Raw genomic sequence first — 17,165 nt, 5'->3', positions numbered from 1 at the left:
CCCCCCCCCTAAATTATCCGTTCCCCTTTAAAACTTTGTTAATGTTCTCAACATTGATACTTTGCTTTGTAAGGACAAGACAGAAACATTCTGCTTTTAAAGAGTTTTAACTGAATAAGTTGACAACTTTGACAACAAGAAGTTTACTGTGTGATTTTTGCTGTTAAATTCGATTTGGATTTATATTAATCCTGGAAGTTATTCACAATATAACCCAATTCAGTCAAAACGATAAATCCGCTGACACTTTCCCCACATCTGTTTAGTTAAGTTCCTCTTGAAGTTTATTTTTCTTGAATATAAATCTTAAAGCAAATATTTTAAGCATTTTGAATGATTGAAAGGATTTCCCTTAATGTATCGCCTCCTTACAGTGCAAAGATCGTGAGGAACTACTTTCACCGAATTCCTCTATATACTGTTTCGCAACATTCCGTTACATTTCAATACTTTCAGAATCTCTGCAGATCAATCTGTAATTGCAATGCAAATATTTTCTTGTTGCGCATTTGGGATAGCAACATGATGCAACTTCAGTTCTGCATTTTAATTTGTGAAGGGGAAAAATGTTTAGTCCCAGTTGAGATTTCAACTAGTTATTTTTGGCGAGTTATTCCCTAGTAATGCGTGCAAAAAGAAATCGAGAAATCATTCAAACCTTCACTGAGCATCTGATGAGTTTACATTCTCATGAATTATTTCCCCACCCACGCCCTTGGGCGACCCCCACCTGCAGACCCCACCAGATACAAACCAGCTGCATTCCCACATCTTCAGCAAAATATGTACATTTTTTTTCCTTATTTGATTTCCCCCCCCCGCCCCCTGTGCGCCAACTCTTGACAGATTTCAAAAGTTTGATGCAAACCAGGGTTTTCCATTGGCCCAGAAGCTCTGTAGACTACGCCCCGTTTTGTTGCAGAATTCAGTTGTCATTCGCTCGCAGACATGGGCCTGGATTTCAGGGTTTGAGAGACGCCCATTTTTTCTTAGTGGCGCATAAAAGCTCGCCGACAACTTCAGAGTTGTCACAGCGATTTCTCAGCCTCTTCAGTTTCAGTGCAGTGTTGTTCCCGCACAGCGGATAATGAAAGTGGTTAGCGCCGCCTGCTCGCTGAAGCGCCAGGGCTGCACCCAGGAAGTGGTGCGCTGTCTGTCCGAGCAGAGCATCGCCATCGCCAAGTACAAAGTCGCCCCGCTGCTGGACGAGCAGATGAGCATGTTCCTGTACGACATGAACGGCTGCTACACCAAGCTGAAGGAACTCGTGCCCACGTTGCCCCAGAACAAGAAGGTCAGCAAAGTCGAGATCCTGCAGCATGTCATCGATTATATCTGGGACTTGCAGCTCGAATTGGACGACCAGCCGGGACTGGGGTGTCAGGCAGCCGCAGGAACCACAGGGCAGTCTCGGACCCCTCTCAGTGCAGATGTCACAGGACTGTCAACAGAGGTGAATAAATACTTCCTAATAGTTTGTAAAAGTCAATACTTCTGGTATTAAAGATCTGTAAAACACATTAAATGTATACTGTACTACTTATTTAGGAATATGTTTTATATAGGACTGGACATATGGTTTTTATTAATCATAACATTAAATAATTTCAAGAAATGTACACTTAAAGTGAATTTTTCGTAATGCAGTGATTGGCAAGTTGATTAACGATTTCTTTCTCTTTCCCCCCCCCCCCCCCCCCTCTAGGTTCCATGTGTGAGCAGTGATGACAGGATTCTGTGTCGTTGAATGGATTCACTTTACTTCCAGGTATGTACAAAATTGTTGCCACTTCTCAAGCGGAACTCCATTTGCCCTTCATGTGTCGGATCAGGTTTCTTGCTGTTGTTGAAACAGTCCAAAGCATTAACGAAGGGGAATCTGAACCCAATTTCTCTTTTGACCGTGTTGGCCAACTCGTAAATCATGTCAATGCTTACTGAGCTGTTCTGATGCAATGGGATTTTTCTTTTTGTCTTCATTTTAAGAATTAAAATTTTAATCATTTTGCTCCCTCTGTGTCTCTTCCAGGTATTCCAGATGCTAAATATAACATGATCCGGTGGTGCTGGATTAACAGTACATCCATCCCGCAGTCCCTGGGAGAGGGGAAAGAGGAGAGCTGGGAGAAATTAAAATCACTGGGACTAGTGTCTTGATGATCATGGCACCAAGCGAGAGCAGATCTTGCAGTGATCGCCAGGCTCCAGGACTCTCGGCTCCTTTTATTTTAGTCTTCCATCTGAACCCAGGTGGACGCGGGAACTAGGCGGAAGCACAGCAAAGTTTTAGTAACTCTTCCTAGCGACGTGCCTAGCAACAGATTTAACTGCGATTAGCCGCGCCATCCTTCTTAAATGTGTAATGTGTGAGCTCACGCCACACTACAGGCCATTAACGAGACATGCTGGAGTCTAGAATTGAGATTGTATATGGCATCCTTTAGAGACCTATGGGGTGATTCAGTTGTAAATCTTATACTTTGTAAGTGTGTATTGAATTGTTTACAACAATGTTGTACTAAAGATTTTTTTATTGGTTTTTGATGAATTGATTAAAATAAAAACTAGTCACATAATTAAAACCTTTGTTTTGTGTATGTACTTTCTGATAAAACTAGAATATCTTGGAACCCAATGACATAGTTTATGTAGCGACTCTCAACTCCCAGTGTGTTCCAAAGCAATTAATGTCCCAGATTTCCTCATCTGACATGAGATTTCCTCCACATTCCTCATGTGGAGATGCGATTCTATTTAACAGCGGCCCCTGTTCTGATTTATTAACGTTCGACTGAAATAAATCATCGTAATAAAATGAAGGGTAAGATTTTTTTTCCCCCCGTGTTGAGCAATTGCAAAGGCATGTTGTAGATGAGCGTGGCGAAATGACAAGCTACCCCAAAAACCCGGTGAGTAATGTGCATGACCATAGCTGCTTTGCTCTCTGATTGAAATAACTAGCAAAGCAGCGACCGGAAACATTCACTTACAATAGCTGAAAGCGCCTTGAAGCAGATGTGAGAAGGGGTGTTACCACAACCCAATCTGCCAGGCACCGTACATAATTAATTTGCACAAGATTACCCCAGGAAGGCACTTAAATGTTCCATGTAATTGATTAACACTGATCTCTGTGTTACAAGGCGGGTGTTGATCAAGTTTGGGCTTATTTACAATGAGGCTGAAAACTCGTGCTGTTGGGAAATGTACATAAAACAAACTTTAATAAAACAAAGGATGATTTTTTTTATTCGAAATTCCGGGGGATTTTCCATCGACCCTGTCCTAAAGTTGCTCACTATACACTCAATTTCACACACACAAGTTTCAATTCAACTATAATTTCAGGAACTTGGGCTCCAGTTTAACATAGACATAGGAATGCAATTTCAGAGACTATTCGCTGAGACAAATCCTTTTAGGATTTGAACCCACTTTAATAGCGCTCCCAAGATTATTTTAAAAAGGAAACTTGGAAAAATTGTGAAGTAACTTTTTCTCGTTTTAAAAAGTGCGTATTGTGAATTATTCAGTATTCCCCCCCCCGCCGATACAATCCCAATCCTCATTTTTTTAAACTGCTTGGTATTTATAGTTTTTTGACGTATAAATGCAAGGTTCCCGCACAAATCTGTGACACGATATACCACTACTGGGAAAGGTCTATGCTGTGTAATTTATAAATACTTCCGTGATGTCAAAAAAAATCATGACCCCACATTGTCCCCTCCTAATATCCTAAAGTCAACTTGGAACAGCATTGTTGGAACAGAACTCCCAACCTGCTCACTGACATTTATTGCTAAACTTTGAAGCCATTAAGCAATTTTAAAGAACAGTTAAGCCTTTTAATTATTTGGCTTCCAAACACCCTCTGACATACAATACAGATTAAACAGACATCAATGGATCGCTAATTTAAAGCAAAATCTCCAGGCAAAACAGTTGTCTGAGCAGTGATGAAATAAATTGGACTTGCCCGAGAAAGTTTGTAAAAGTTTTAGGAAAATTATATATATTTTTTTAAAAGTGCAGTTATAAATTCACTGAAATCCTAATGGACTTCCACGTTTTTATTATTGGATCGTAAAATGTTAATTCCACCTTCGCAAGCATTTGGGGGGGGGGGGGGGTGGAGACACTGTCACTGTTTATTTAAGAAAGGGGGGGGGGGAATTAAGAAGTGCTACAGGCGAGTTTCGAGTTGGGTGTCACACTAGGACCACATCTGCTGACAAAGGATTAGTATATATAATCCAGTGAATCAGCTGTGTGTATAGGAATGTAGTTAACCTGAACTTCTCCAGGTGTTCAGAGGCGCCAGGCAGTCTGGTCTTGTTTGCCCTTGACACAAGCACCAAGCCAACAGAGCGTTTACTTTACCACTCGCTGACGACCAGCTGTAACTCCAGCTAAACCATGGGGACTCCCTTAAAGCGAGATTGCAGCACAGAGATAACGAGCTTGAAAAAAAAGTTTTTTTCCGGCGATGAAAAAATGTTTCAAAAAGAAACATGCTTTTCCCTTTCAGACAAGACTCGTGAATATTTCACAATAAAAAAACTTTATATTTCATTTTAACTATCTTTTTTTTTCTTTTGTTTAAAAAGTACTCAAAACTGTGAGTGGCTGTAACAGGCTTTCATCGTTGCTGGATGAGAGATTGTATTTGTCAGTGCCGCAGACTTGCATTTATGTAGCACCCTTCTCGACCAGTACTAGTCACAAAGGGCTCCAGAGTCAATTAAATAAATGGTTGTAATGGAGTTGGCCGATCTTCTTCCAATAATCGTCCAGAATAACAGTTTGAACATGGTCCAGTCTTTGAAGTGATGTTGATTGATGGATAAATGTTGGCCAAGATACCTGGCCTGAAACAATTGTTGAGAAACTCTGGTAGTATCGGTGGAGAGAGAGAGAGAGAGACAAAGTCAGAGTCTATTGGTAGTTCTTCAGATCTCAGTTCTTCAAACGTTGTTTTGTCTTTAGAGATGCTGCCGGATCTGCTGAGTTTCTCCAGCAATTTCTGTTTTTGTTTCTGATTTCCAGCATCTTTACTTTTGGCTAACTTCCAGATTCTTCTTTGAAAACGGTACCACAGGATCTTTTATGTGCAGCCAGGTTGAGTTTAACGACATCTGCACCTCTCATAGCGGAGGACTCCCTGTGACTTTTTAAAGAGACACCTTGATTGTTCCTAGATATTTTCTAATCACCCTGTTCAGAGATGTTTTGACACATATCTGCAGCAGATGGGTCTTGAATCTGCGCTTTCTGGTTGAGAGGTAGGGACATTATCACTGTGCCACAAGAGACTCCACTGTTGACTTACATTTTTTAGGTGCAAGCCTAGAGTAAGACTTGAACTTGGAACCTATGTTCAGATTCAGGAGGGCTACTAGTTGGCCATGGATGATATAAGTTACCATAAGCTAATGTACTGCTGCATCAGCAGTTAACATTTACATAGTATCTTTAAACCATCCAACCACGCTTCAAAAGAGTGTAGTCAGAACAAAATTGACACCAAGCTGAAAAAGGAAATATTAAGACGATTTGACTGTAAGGCGTCTAAATAGAAGTAAGTCGCTTAGCCAATAAGCATGCCTTTGTGCATGGAAATCTTGTTTCATAAACCTGATTGAGATTTTTGAAGAAGTAACCAAGAGGATTGATGAGGACAGAGTGGTGGACGTGATCTACAGAACAACCTTGATTATCCGAATGAGACTGACGGGTAGTATTTTGTTCGGATAACTGATTGATTGTTCGAATAATGTATAACGTTTTTACCGGACTTTGATTTCTTGTTCAGGTAATTTGAAATTCGGACAATTGACGTTCGGATTACCAATTTTGTTCTGTATATGAACTTGAATAAGGCATTTGTCAAGGTTCCTCATGGGAGACTGATCAGCAAGGTTAGATCTCATGGACTACAGGGAGAACTCAGCATTTGGATCCAGAATGGGCTCAAAGGTAGAAGAGGGTTGGTGCAGGGTTGTTTCTCAGACTGGAGGCCTGTGACCAGTGGAGTGCCACAAGGATCGGTGCTGGGTCCACTACTTTTTGTCATTTATATAAATGATTTGAATATGAACCTAGGTGTTATAGTTAGTAAGTTTGCAGATCCCACTAAAATTGGAGGTGTAGTGGACAGCGAAGAAAGTTACCTCAGATTACAATGGGATCTTGATCAGATGGGTCAATGGGCTGAGGAGTGGTGAAAGGAGTTTAATTTAGATATATGCGAGGTGCTGCAGTTTGCAAAAGCAAATTAGAGCAGGACTTATACACTTATTGATAAGGTCCTGGGGTGTGTTGCTGAACAAAGAGACCTTGGAGTGCAGGTTCATAGTTCCTTGAAAGTGGAGTCACAGGTAGATAGACTAGTTAAGCAGGCATTTGGTATGCTTTCCTTTATTGATCAGAGCATTGAGTTAAGGAGTTGCGAGGTCATGTTGTGGCTGTACAGGACATCGGTAAGACCACTTTTGGAATATTGTGTGCACTTCTGGTGTCCTTCCTATTGGAAGGATGTTGTGAAACTTGAATGGGTTCAGAAAAGGTTTGTAAGGATGTTGACAGGGTTGGAGGATTTGAGCTGGAGGGAGAGGCTAAATAAGCTGGGGCTGTTTTCCCTGGAGTGTTGGAGGCTGAAGGGTGACCTTATAGAGGTTTATAAAATCATGAGGGACATGGATGGGATAAATATACAAGGTCTTTTATCTCAGTTTGGGGGGGTCCAGAACTAGAGGGCATAGGTTTATTGTGAGAGGGGAAAAATTTAAAAGGTGACATAAGGGGCAATGTTTTCACGCAGAGGGTGATGCATATGTGGAATGAGCTGCCAGAGGAAGTGATGAAGGCTGGTAAAATTACAACATTTAAAAGGCATCTGGATGAATATATGAATGGGGAGGGTTCAGAGGGATATAGGCCAAGCGCTGGCAAATGGGACTTAGCTTAGGTTAGGATATCTGAACATGTTGGACCGAAGGATGTGTTTCCTTGCTCTACCTCTCTATGACTCAATAAGTCTACTCTGCCATTCAATGGGATCATGGCTGATCTGATAATCCTCAACTCCACTTTCTGGCCTTTTTCCCATAACCTTTGATTCCCTTTCTGATTAAAAATCTGTCCACTCAGCCCAGGTCATAAGAAGAAGTCTGGAAACCATAGACCTGTGAGTCTGACATTGGTGGTGGGTGAGCTGTTGGAGGTGATTCTGAAAGATATGACTCTATTTACTTGCATTTGGAGAGGCATGGATTGATTAAGATAGTCAGCATGGTTTTATGAGAGGGTAACTGTGTCTCACAAAACCGATTGAGTTTTTAAATGAAGTAACTGAAAAGTTTGAGGAGGACAGAGTGGTAGACATTGTTCCCTTGGACTTTAGTAAAGTCTCTGACAAGGCTTTGCATGGTAGACTAATTAGTAAAGTCTGATCACATGGGATTGAGTGAACTTACCAATTGGATACAAAATTGGCTTTATGGTAGGAGACAGAGGGTGGTAGTGGAAGGTTGTTTTTTGGACTGGAGGCCTGTGACCAGTAGTGTCCCATAGGAATCAGTACAAGATCCACCAAAATGGTTTGTCATTTATACAAATAATTTGGAGAGAATTTAGGAGGCATGTTTATTAAGTTTGTGGATGACATCAAAATTGGTGGTCAGAAGGTTACTTGAGCTTACAAAGAGATCTTGATCAACTGGGCCAATGGGCTGAGGAGTGGCAGATGGAGCTTAATTTGGAAAAATGTGAGGTATTGTATTTTGGTAAAACAAACAAGGACAAGACTTATACAATTAATGACAGGGCTCTGGGTTGTGTTGTAGAACAGAGAGATCTAGGAGTTCCGGGTCACAATTGTTTGAAATTTGTATCATATGTAGACACGGTGTTTAAGAAAGTGTTTAGCATGCTTACCTTCATTGCTCAGACCTTTGGAGTAAAGGAGTCAGAATGTTACGTTAAGGTTGTACAGGATGTTGATGAGGCCTCTTCTGAAATACAGGTTGGGTCACCCAGTTATAGGAAGGATATTATTAAAATGGAGACTGTACAGAAGAGATTTACCAGGATGTTGCCAAGAATGGAGGGTTTGAGTTATAAAAATAAACTAGAAAGGCTGGGACCTTTTTCACTGGAGTGTAGGAGTTTGAGGGATGACCTTATAAAATCATGAGGGGCGTAGATAATGTGAATGTCAAGGTTCTTTTCCATAGGGTGGGGAATTTCAAAATGAGGGGGCATATTTTTAAGGTGAGAGAAGAAAATTTAAAAAGGACATGAGGGGCTACTTTTTCACACAGTGAGTGATTAGTATGCACCCTCCACTGCCAGAGGAAGGTACAGTAACAATGTTAAAAAGATATTTGGATACGTTTATGATTAGGAAAAGTTTGGAGGGCTATGGGCCAAGCGCAGGCGGGTGGGTCTAGATAATTCTGCAGCCCTTTACTGATCTATATGTGACTCACAGCAATGTAGTTCACCCTTAACTACCCTCAAAAAGCAATTTGAGTGCCAAATTCTGGCCTTGTCAGCGATGCGCTCATTCCATAGAAGAATGCGGTGTCACATTTGCCTCGGAGTCAGAAGATTGTGCATTTAAGCCAAATTCCAGAAGTTTGATTGGAAAATCTGTACTGATTTGCTCCGGTGCAGTACTGAGGGACTGCTACACTATCGGAGGTACTGAATTTTAGATGAGACTTTAAACTGAGACCTTGTTTCCCTCACTGGTGGCCTTATTCCAAAAAACTAGTTCTCCCTGTTGTTCTGACCAAAACACATCATTCACAAAAATGTGCCTCAAGGAGATTATCTGCTTGTGAGCACATACTATGTGGAGGGATATGGGCCGGGTGCTGACAGGTGGGACTAGATTGGGTTGGGATGTCTGGTCGGCATGGACGGGTTGGACTGAAGGGTCTGTTTCCATGCTGTACGTCTCTATGACTATGACTCTATTTCTGGGAGCTTACTGTGAAAAATATTGGTGATAATATTTGTGACATTACAGCGCCTTAGAAATGTTTTCTTTACTGTAACCCACTTTGGGATGTGCGAGGTGTAAGTTAAATGCAAATCTTTCTCATTTTTCTCTCCCTCGAAACTGTTCAACAGTTTACAATGTAATGTGCATAGTCCAAGTGCTGTACAAACTTCTGTCTTTGAATGCTTGATGACCCCCATGCGCCATCTGGTGACAATGTTGAGTATTTTCTGAAGGTTACCATTTGCAAACATGGAAAGAAATTGGTGAAAGCAGTCCAAATATTTGGGATGTGAATTCAGAAATCTGACAATTCTAAGGCTCCTTAATGGAGGGAAACATAGGAGGTGCAGGTTCAAGTCTTGTAACACTTCATTGCACTTTTGTAAATCCTAAGCTTTTTATTTCAATTTTTAATAGTTTTCGAATGCTCTGAATATAAAATCTTTTTTTAAATTCATTTGTGGGATATGGGTGTTGCTGGCTGGGCCAGCATTTATTGCCCGTCCCTAGTTGCCTTCTTGAACCGCTGCAGTCCATGTGCTAAAGATAGACCCACAATGCCATTAGGGAGGCAATTCCAGGATTTTGACTCAGCGCCATTAAGGGAACGGTGATATTTTTCCAACTCCGCATGGTGAGTGGCTTGGAGGGGAGCTTGCAGCTGGTGATGTTCCCATGTACCTGCTGCCCTTGCCCTTCTAGATGGAAGTGATCATGGGTTTGGAAGGTGATGTTTAAGAATCTTTGATACATGTCAGCACTGCATTTTGTAGATGGTACACACTGTTGTTACTGAGCCTAGGTGATGGAGAGAGTGGATATTTGTGGATGTGGTGCCAATCAAGCAGGGGCTGCTTTGTCCTGGATAATATCAAGCTTCTTGAATATTGTTGGAGCTGCCCCCATCCAGACAAGTGGGGAGTATGGCATCACATTCCTGATTTGTGCGTTGCTGAAGATGGACAGGCTTTGGGGAGTCAGGAGGTGAGTTACTAGCTGCAGTACGCCTAACCTCAGACCTGCTCATGTAACCACTGTGTTTATGTGGTGAGTCCAGTTGACTTTCTGGTCAAATTGGTAACTGATAACCCCAAGGATGTTGATCGTGAGGGCATTCAGTGATGGTTATACCATTGAATGTTAAGGGGCAGTGGTTAGATTGTCTCTTATTGGTGATGGTCATTGCCTGGCATTTGTGCGGTACAAATGTTACTTACCCTTTGTCAGCCCAAGCCTGGATATTGCCCAGATCTTGTTGCATTTGAATATGGACTACTTCAATATGGTGATGAATATTGTGCAATCATCAGCGAACATTCCACCCACTTCTGACCTTATGATGGAGGGAAGGTCATTGATGAGGCAACTGAAGATGGTTGGCCCATGGAATAGTACTTAGAGTCACAGAGATGTACAGCATGGACGCAGACCCTTCGGTCCAATTGGCTGAGAAGTGGCAGATGGAGTTTAATTTAAATAAATGCGAGGAGCTGCATTTTGGGAAAGCAAATCTTAGCAGGACTTATACACTTAATGGTAAGGTCCTAGGGAGTGTTGCTGAACAAAGAGACCTTGGAGTGCAGGTTCATAGCTCCTTGAAAGTGGAGTCGCAGGTGGATAGGATAGTGAAGAAGGCGTTTGGTATGCTTTCTTTTATTGGTCAGAGCATTGAGTACAGGAGCTGGGAGGTCATGTTGCGGCTGTACAGGACATTGGTTAGGCCACTGTTGGAATATTGTGTGCAATTCTGGTCTCCTTCCTATCGGAAAGATGTTGTGAAACTTGAAAGGGTTCAGAAAACAGCTACAAGAATGTTGCCAGGGTTGGAGGATTTGAGCTAAAGGGAGAGGCTGAATAGGCTGGGGCTGTTTTCTCTGGAGCGTTGGAGGCTGAGGGGTGATCTTACAGAGGTTTATAAAATCATGAGGGGCATGGATAGGATAAATAGACAAAGTCTTTTCCCTGGCATGGGAAAGTCCAGAACTAGTGGACATAGGTTTAGGATGAGAGAGGAAAGATATAAAAGAGACCTAAGGGGCAACGTTTTCACTCAGAGGGTGGTACGTGTGTGGAATGAGCTGCCAGAGGAAGTGGTAGAGGCTTGTACAATTGCACCAATTAAAAGGCATTTGGTGGGGTATATGAATAGGAAGGGTTTGGAGGGATATGTGCCAGGTGCTGGCAGGTGGGACTAGATTGGGTTGGGATATCTGGTCGGCATGGACGAGTTGGACCGAAGGGTCTGTTTCCATGCTGTACATCTCTATGACTCCCTGTGTCTAAGTAGAGTTAAAATATACATCGATCAGCTAGCCAGCAATTTACAATGAGATTGAGTAAATGCTCAGAGACTGACTTTACCCGGTCCTGTTACTGAATGCTTTACTCTCCATGTACTTTGTGGTGATGAATAATAGCTGAACAGCTCAAAGGGCTGAAAGACCTAACTTTATTCCTGTATTCCCAATGGAAATTTGACTTCAGCAGCTTTCACTGCTGTTTGGAGGTGGTGAAAACATAGAACAGGACAGATTCTGCTCTGAGTTCAGCTGTAGGACAGGACAGCACAGGAACAGGCCCTTCGGCCCACCATGTCTGTACCAACCATGATACCATTCAAAATTAATCCCATCTGCCTGCACAGCACAGGGTCTGTATTCCTCTATTCCCTGCCTGGTCATGTGTCTGTCTAAATGCCTGTTAAACGTCTCTGTTGTACCTGCTTCTACCACCTCCCCTGGCAGTGCGTTCCAGGCACCTACCACCCTTTGTGTAAAAAGACTTGCCTCACACATCTCCATTAAACTTCCCCCCCTCTCACCTTAACCCTTTGCCCCCTAGTATTTGCCATTTCCACCCTGGGAGAAAGACCCCGCCTATCCACCCTCTCCATGCTTCTCATAATTTTATATACCTCCATCAGATCGCGCCTCAGCCTCTGACGTTCTAGTGAAAACAATCCAAGCTTGTCCAACCTCTCCTTATACCTAATACACTCCAATCCAGGTAACATCCTCATAAACCTCTTTTGCACCTTCTCCAAAGCATCCATACCCTTCCCATTGTGTGGTGGCCAGGACTGCACACAATATTCCGAAAGTGGCCGAAGCTAAAGTTTTGTTTCACTGCAACCTGACTTGCCAATGTTTACACTCCATGCCCTGATGAAGACAGGAATGTTGTATACCTTCTTTACCACCATAACCAGTTGTGCTGTCACTTTCAGGGAGCTATAAACTTGCACCTCAATATCCTTCTATATATCAACGCTCCTAAAAGTCCTGCCATTTACTGTTTAATGTTTCCTGATAAAGTGTGACATTGCAAGAAAATTGGTAGTTGGTTGATTCATAAATATTTTTCTCATTTATCTTTCAAAACTTGGATGATTTTAAAAATTGCACAAAACCAGGTTATGGTCCAACAGGTATAATTGGAAGCACTAGCTTTCGAAGCACTGCTCCTTCATCAGGTGGTTGTTACCTGATGAAGGAGCAGCGCTCTGAAAGCAAGTGCTTCCAATTAAACCCATTGGACTATAACCTGGTGTTGTGCCGTTTTTAACTTTGTCCACCCCAGTCCAACACCGGCATCTCCAAATAATGAATAATTTTAGTAATTGTAAGGTTTTCTTCATCAATGGTAAGGTTTACCAGTAAAGCTTACTAGATTGATTGTTGAATACTTCCTACTAATCTAAGTGAAAATTCAATTGGGGTAAGTAAAACATTTACTGAAATAATACAAATACAAGTACAGGCAGGATTAGGGACTTTAATTAAAACTTAATCAGTGAAATAAATAATTATTAATCACAAGGCTTTTGACACAGTCAAAATGGGAGACTAGTCAAGAAGATAATTGAATCCCTGCACTTTTGAGACAGGCCATTTGGCCTATCAAGTCCACATTGACTGGAAGCATATGGTGAGGACAGTGCAGGAGAGAGAGAGAGAGTGAGAGAGAACCTGCACAGTTACTGCCTTTGCTGTTTTGAATTCATGTATCGCTGGACATCGGAGTGCATCTGGGAAAATTAACAAACAGTGAAATTCACAACTAATCTTGGAGGAACTGTTGGGCGAAGTTCACAGCACAGAATCAGATAAGTTAATTGTTGTTTTAAGTGTGTCCAAGAGAAAGGCTGCAGTAGTGAGTAGAGTGGGTTCTTTCTTGATTATACGTTTTTGGAAATATGTATCTTGATTAAACTTAAAAAAAAGCCATAACTATTAATTTAATCTGGGGCAGTGTTTTGTAGAGGAATAAGACAGTGTTATTTTCTGGGTCTGTAGATTATGAAGGAGCAAAAATGGCCTTTAGTACAGTGATATGTACTTCTTGTCAAATGTGGGAGTTTAAAGAGAGTTTCAGGGTTACTGCGGATCATATCTGTCATAAATGCTGTTGGATGCGAGTCTTATCAGATTGAATGGAATGGTTGGAGAGACAGTTAGAAGCGATGAGGAATTTGCAACAGCAACAGTATGTGATGGATGGCAGGGTGAAAGTCTCAGATAGAGTCACATAGATGGGTTAACTCCAGGAAGGGTAAGAGAGATAGGCAGCTAGTGCAGGAGTCTTTTGTGGATATACCCATTTCAAACAGGTATGCTGTTTTGGAAAATGTAGGGGGTGATGGATTCTCAGGGGAAAATAGCATTAACAGCCAAGTTACTGGTATTGAGACTGGCTCTAATGCATGAGGGGTACATCGGCTTCCAAGTGATCAATTGTGTTAGGGGATTCTGTAGTCCGAGGTACAGACAGACATTTCTGTGGCCAGCAGAGAAAAAGCAGAATGGTGTGTTGTTTCCCTGGTGCCTGGATCAAGGATGTCTCAGAGAGGGTGCAGAATGTTCTCACGGGGGAGAGGGGCCAGCAAGAGGTCATTGTCCACATTGGAACCAATGACATAGGAAGGGAAAAGGTTGAGATTCTGAAGGGAGATGACAGGGAGTTAGGCAGAAATTTAAAAAGGAGGTCCTCGAGAGTAGTAATATCTGGATTACTCCTGGTGCTACGAGCTAGTGAGGGCAGGAATAGGAGAATAGAGCAGATGAATGCATGGCTGAGGAGCTGGTGTATGGGAGAAGGATTCACATTTTTGGATCATTGGAATCTCTTTTAGGGTAGAAGTGACTTGTAGAAGAAGGACGGATTGCATCTAAATTGGAGGGGGACTAATATACTGACAGGGAAATTTGCTTCAGCAGCTTGGGAGGATTTAAAGATGTAAGGTGGGGGGGGGGGTTGGGACCCAGGGAGATAGTGAGGAAAGAGATCAATCTGAGACTGGTACAGTGAGAACAGAAGCGAGTCAAACAGTCAGGGACAAGGTAGGACTAATAAATTAAACGGCATTTATTTCAATGCAGGGAAGGCAGATGAACTCAGGGCATGGTTAGGAACACGGGACTGAGATATCATAGCAATTACAGAGATTGGGCTCAGAGATGGGCAGGACTGGCAGCTTAATGTTCCAGGATATAAATGCTACAGGAAGGATAGAAAGGGAGGCAAGAGAGGAGCTGTGTAGCATTTTTGATAAGGGATAGCATTACAGCTGTGCTGAGGGAGGATATTCCCGGAAATATATCCAGGGATGTTATTTGGGTGGAACTGAGAAATAAGCAAGATATGATCACCTTATTGGGATTGTACTGTAGACCCCCTAATAATCAGAGGGAAACTGAGAAACAAACTTGTAAGGAGATCTCATCTATCTGTAATAATAATAGGGTGGTTATGGTAGGGGATTTTAACTTTCCAAATATCGACTGGGACTGCCATAGTGTTAAAGGTTTAGATGGAGAGGAATTTGCTAAGTGCATACAAGACAATTTTCTGATTCAGTATGTGGATGTACCTACTAGAGAAGGTGCAAAACTGGACCTTCTTGGGAAATAAGGCAGGGCAGGTGACTGAGGTGTCAGTGGTGGAGCACTTTGGGGCCAGCGACCATTATTTTATTCGTTTTAAAATAGTGATGGAAAAGGATAGACCAGATCTAAAAGTTGAAGTTCTAAATTGGAGAAAGGCCAATTTTGACGGTATTAGGCAAGAACTTACAAAAGCTGATTGGAGGCAGATGTTTGCAGGTAAAGGGATGGCTGGAAAATGGGAAGCCTTCAGAAATGAGATAACGAGAATCCAGAGAAAGTATATTCCTGTCAGGGGGAAAGGAAAGGCTGGTAGGTATAGGGAATGCTGGATGACTAAAGACATTGAGGGTTTGCTTAAGAAAAAGAAGGAAGCACATGTAAGGTATAGACAGGATAGATTGAGTGAATCCTTAGAAGAGTATAAAGGAAGTAGGAGTATCCTTAAGAGGGAAATCAGGAGGGCAAAACGGGGACATGAGATAGCTTTGGCAAATAGAATTAAGGAGAATCCAAAGGGTTTTTACAAATACATTAAGGACAAAATACATTAAGAGAGAATAGGACCCCTCAAAAATCAGCAAGGCGGCCTTTATGTGGAGCCGCAGAAAATAGGAGAGATACTAAACGAGTATTTTGCATCAGTAAGTACTGTGGAAAAGGATATGGAAGATATAGACTGGAGGGAAATAGATGGTGACATCTTGCAAAATGTCCATATTATAGAGGAGGATATGCTGGATGTCTTGAAATGGGTAAAGGTGGATAAATCCCCAGGACCTGACCAGGTGTACCCTAGAACTCTGTGGGAAGCTAGAGAAGTGATTGCTAGGCCTCTTGCTGAGATATTTATATCATCGATAGTCACAGGTGAGGTGCCAGAATACTGGAGGTTGGCTAATGTGGTGCCACTGTTTAAGAAGGGCGGTAAAGACAAGTCAGGGAACTATAGACCGGTGAGCCTGACGTCGGTTGTGGGCAAGTTGTTGGAGGGAATCCTGAAGCACAGGATGTACATGTATTTGGAAAGGCAAGGACTGATTAGGGATAGTCAACATGGCTTTGTGCGTGAGAAATCATGTCTCACAAACTTGATTGAGTTTTTTAAAGAAGTAACAAAGAAGATTGATGAGGGCAGAATGGTAGATGGGATCTATATGGACTTCAGTAAGGTGTTCGACAAGGTTCCCCATGAAAGACCGATTAGCAAGGTTAGATCTCATGGAACACAGGGAGAACCGGCCATTTGGATACAAAACTGGCTTAAAGGTAGAAGACAGAGGGTGGTGGTGGAGGGTTGTTTTTCAGACTGGAGGCCTGTGACCAGTGGAGTGCCACAATGATCGGTGCTGGGTCCTCTACTTTTTGTCATTTACATAAATGATTTGGATGCGAGCATAAGAGGCATGGTTAGTAAGTTTGCAGATGACACCAAAATTGGAAGTGTAGTGGACAGCGAAGAGGGTTACCTCAGATTACAACAGGATCTGGATCAGATGGGCCAATGGGCTGAGAAGTGGCAGATGAAGTTTAACTCAGATAAATGCGAGGTGCTGTATTTTGGGAAAGCAAATCTTAGCAGGACTTATACACCTAATGGTAAGGTCCTAGGGAGTGTTGCTGAACAAAGAGACCTTGGAGTGCAGGTTCATAGCTCCTTAAAAGTGGAGTCACAGCTAGATAGGATAGTGAAGAAGGCGTTTGGTATGCTTTCCTTTATTGGTTAGAGTATTGAGTACAGGAGTTGGGAGGTCATGTTGCAGCTGTACAGGACATTGGTTAGGCCACTGTTGGAATATTGCGTGCAATTCTGGCCTCCTTCCTATTGGAAAGATGTTGTGAAACTTGAAAGGGTTTAGAAAATATTTACAAAGATGTTGCCAGGGTTGGAGGATTTGAGCTATAAGAAGAGGCTGAATAGGCTGGGGCTGTTCTCCCTGGAGAATCGGAGGCTGAGGGATGACCTTACAGAGGTTTACACAATTATGAGGGGCATGGATAGGATAAATAGACAAAGTCTTTTCCCTGGGGTCAGGGGAGTCCAGAACTAGAGGGCATAGGTTTAGGGTGAGAGGGGAAAGATATAAAAGAGACCTAAGGGGCAACCTTTTCACACAGAGGGTGATACGTGTATGGAATGAGCTGCCAGAGGAAATGGTGGAGGCTGGAACAATTGCAACATTTAAAAGGCATCTGGATGGGTATATGAATAGGAAGGGTTTGGAGGGATATGGGTCAAGTGCTGGCAAGTGGGACTAGATTAAGTTAGG

The 17,165-nt window shown here is 42.3% G+C and overlaps 1 protein-coding gene across 1 annotated transcript; it reads left to right on the top strand.

The window, feature by feature from the left end:
- Nucleotides 1-1,013: 1,013 nt before the first annotated feature.
- Nucleotides 1,014-2,582, top strand: id1 (inhibitor of DNA binding 1, HLH protein). Its single transcript, XM_072556288.1, has 3 exons — nt 1,014-1,453; nt 1,706-1,768; nt 2,030-2,582. Exons 1-2 carry the CDS (start codon nt 1,088-1,090, stop codon nt 1,745-1,747), a joined length of 408 nt encoding a protein of 135 aa, XP_072412389.1. The 5' UTR covers nt 1,014-1,087; the 3' UTR covers nt 1,748-1,768; nt 2,030-2,582.
- The last annotated feature ends 14,583 nt before the right edge of the window (nt 2,583-17,165 follow it).

Source organism: Chiloscyllium punctatum, chromosome 37 (genome assembly GCF_047496795.1).
Source record: "Chiloscyllium punctatum isolate Juve2018m chromosome 37, sChiPun1.3, whole genome shotgun sequence".
Classification (NCBI taxonomy): domain Eukaryota; kingdom Metazoa; phylum Chordata; class Chondrichthyes; order Orectolobiformes; family Hemiscylliidae; genus Chiloscyllium; species Chiloscyllium punctatum.
The sequence above is the reverse complement of the archived record's forward strand: the minus strand, read 5'-3'. Positions and strand labels throughout refer to the sequence as shown.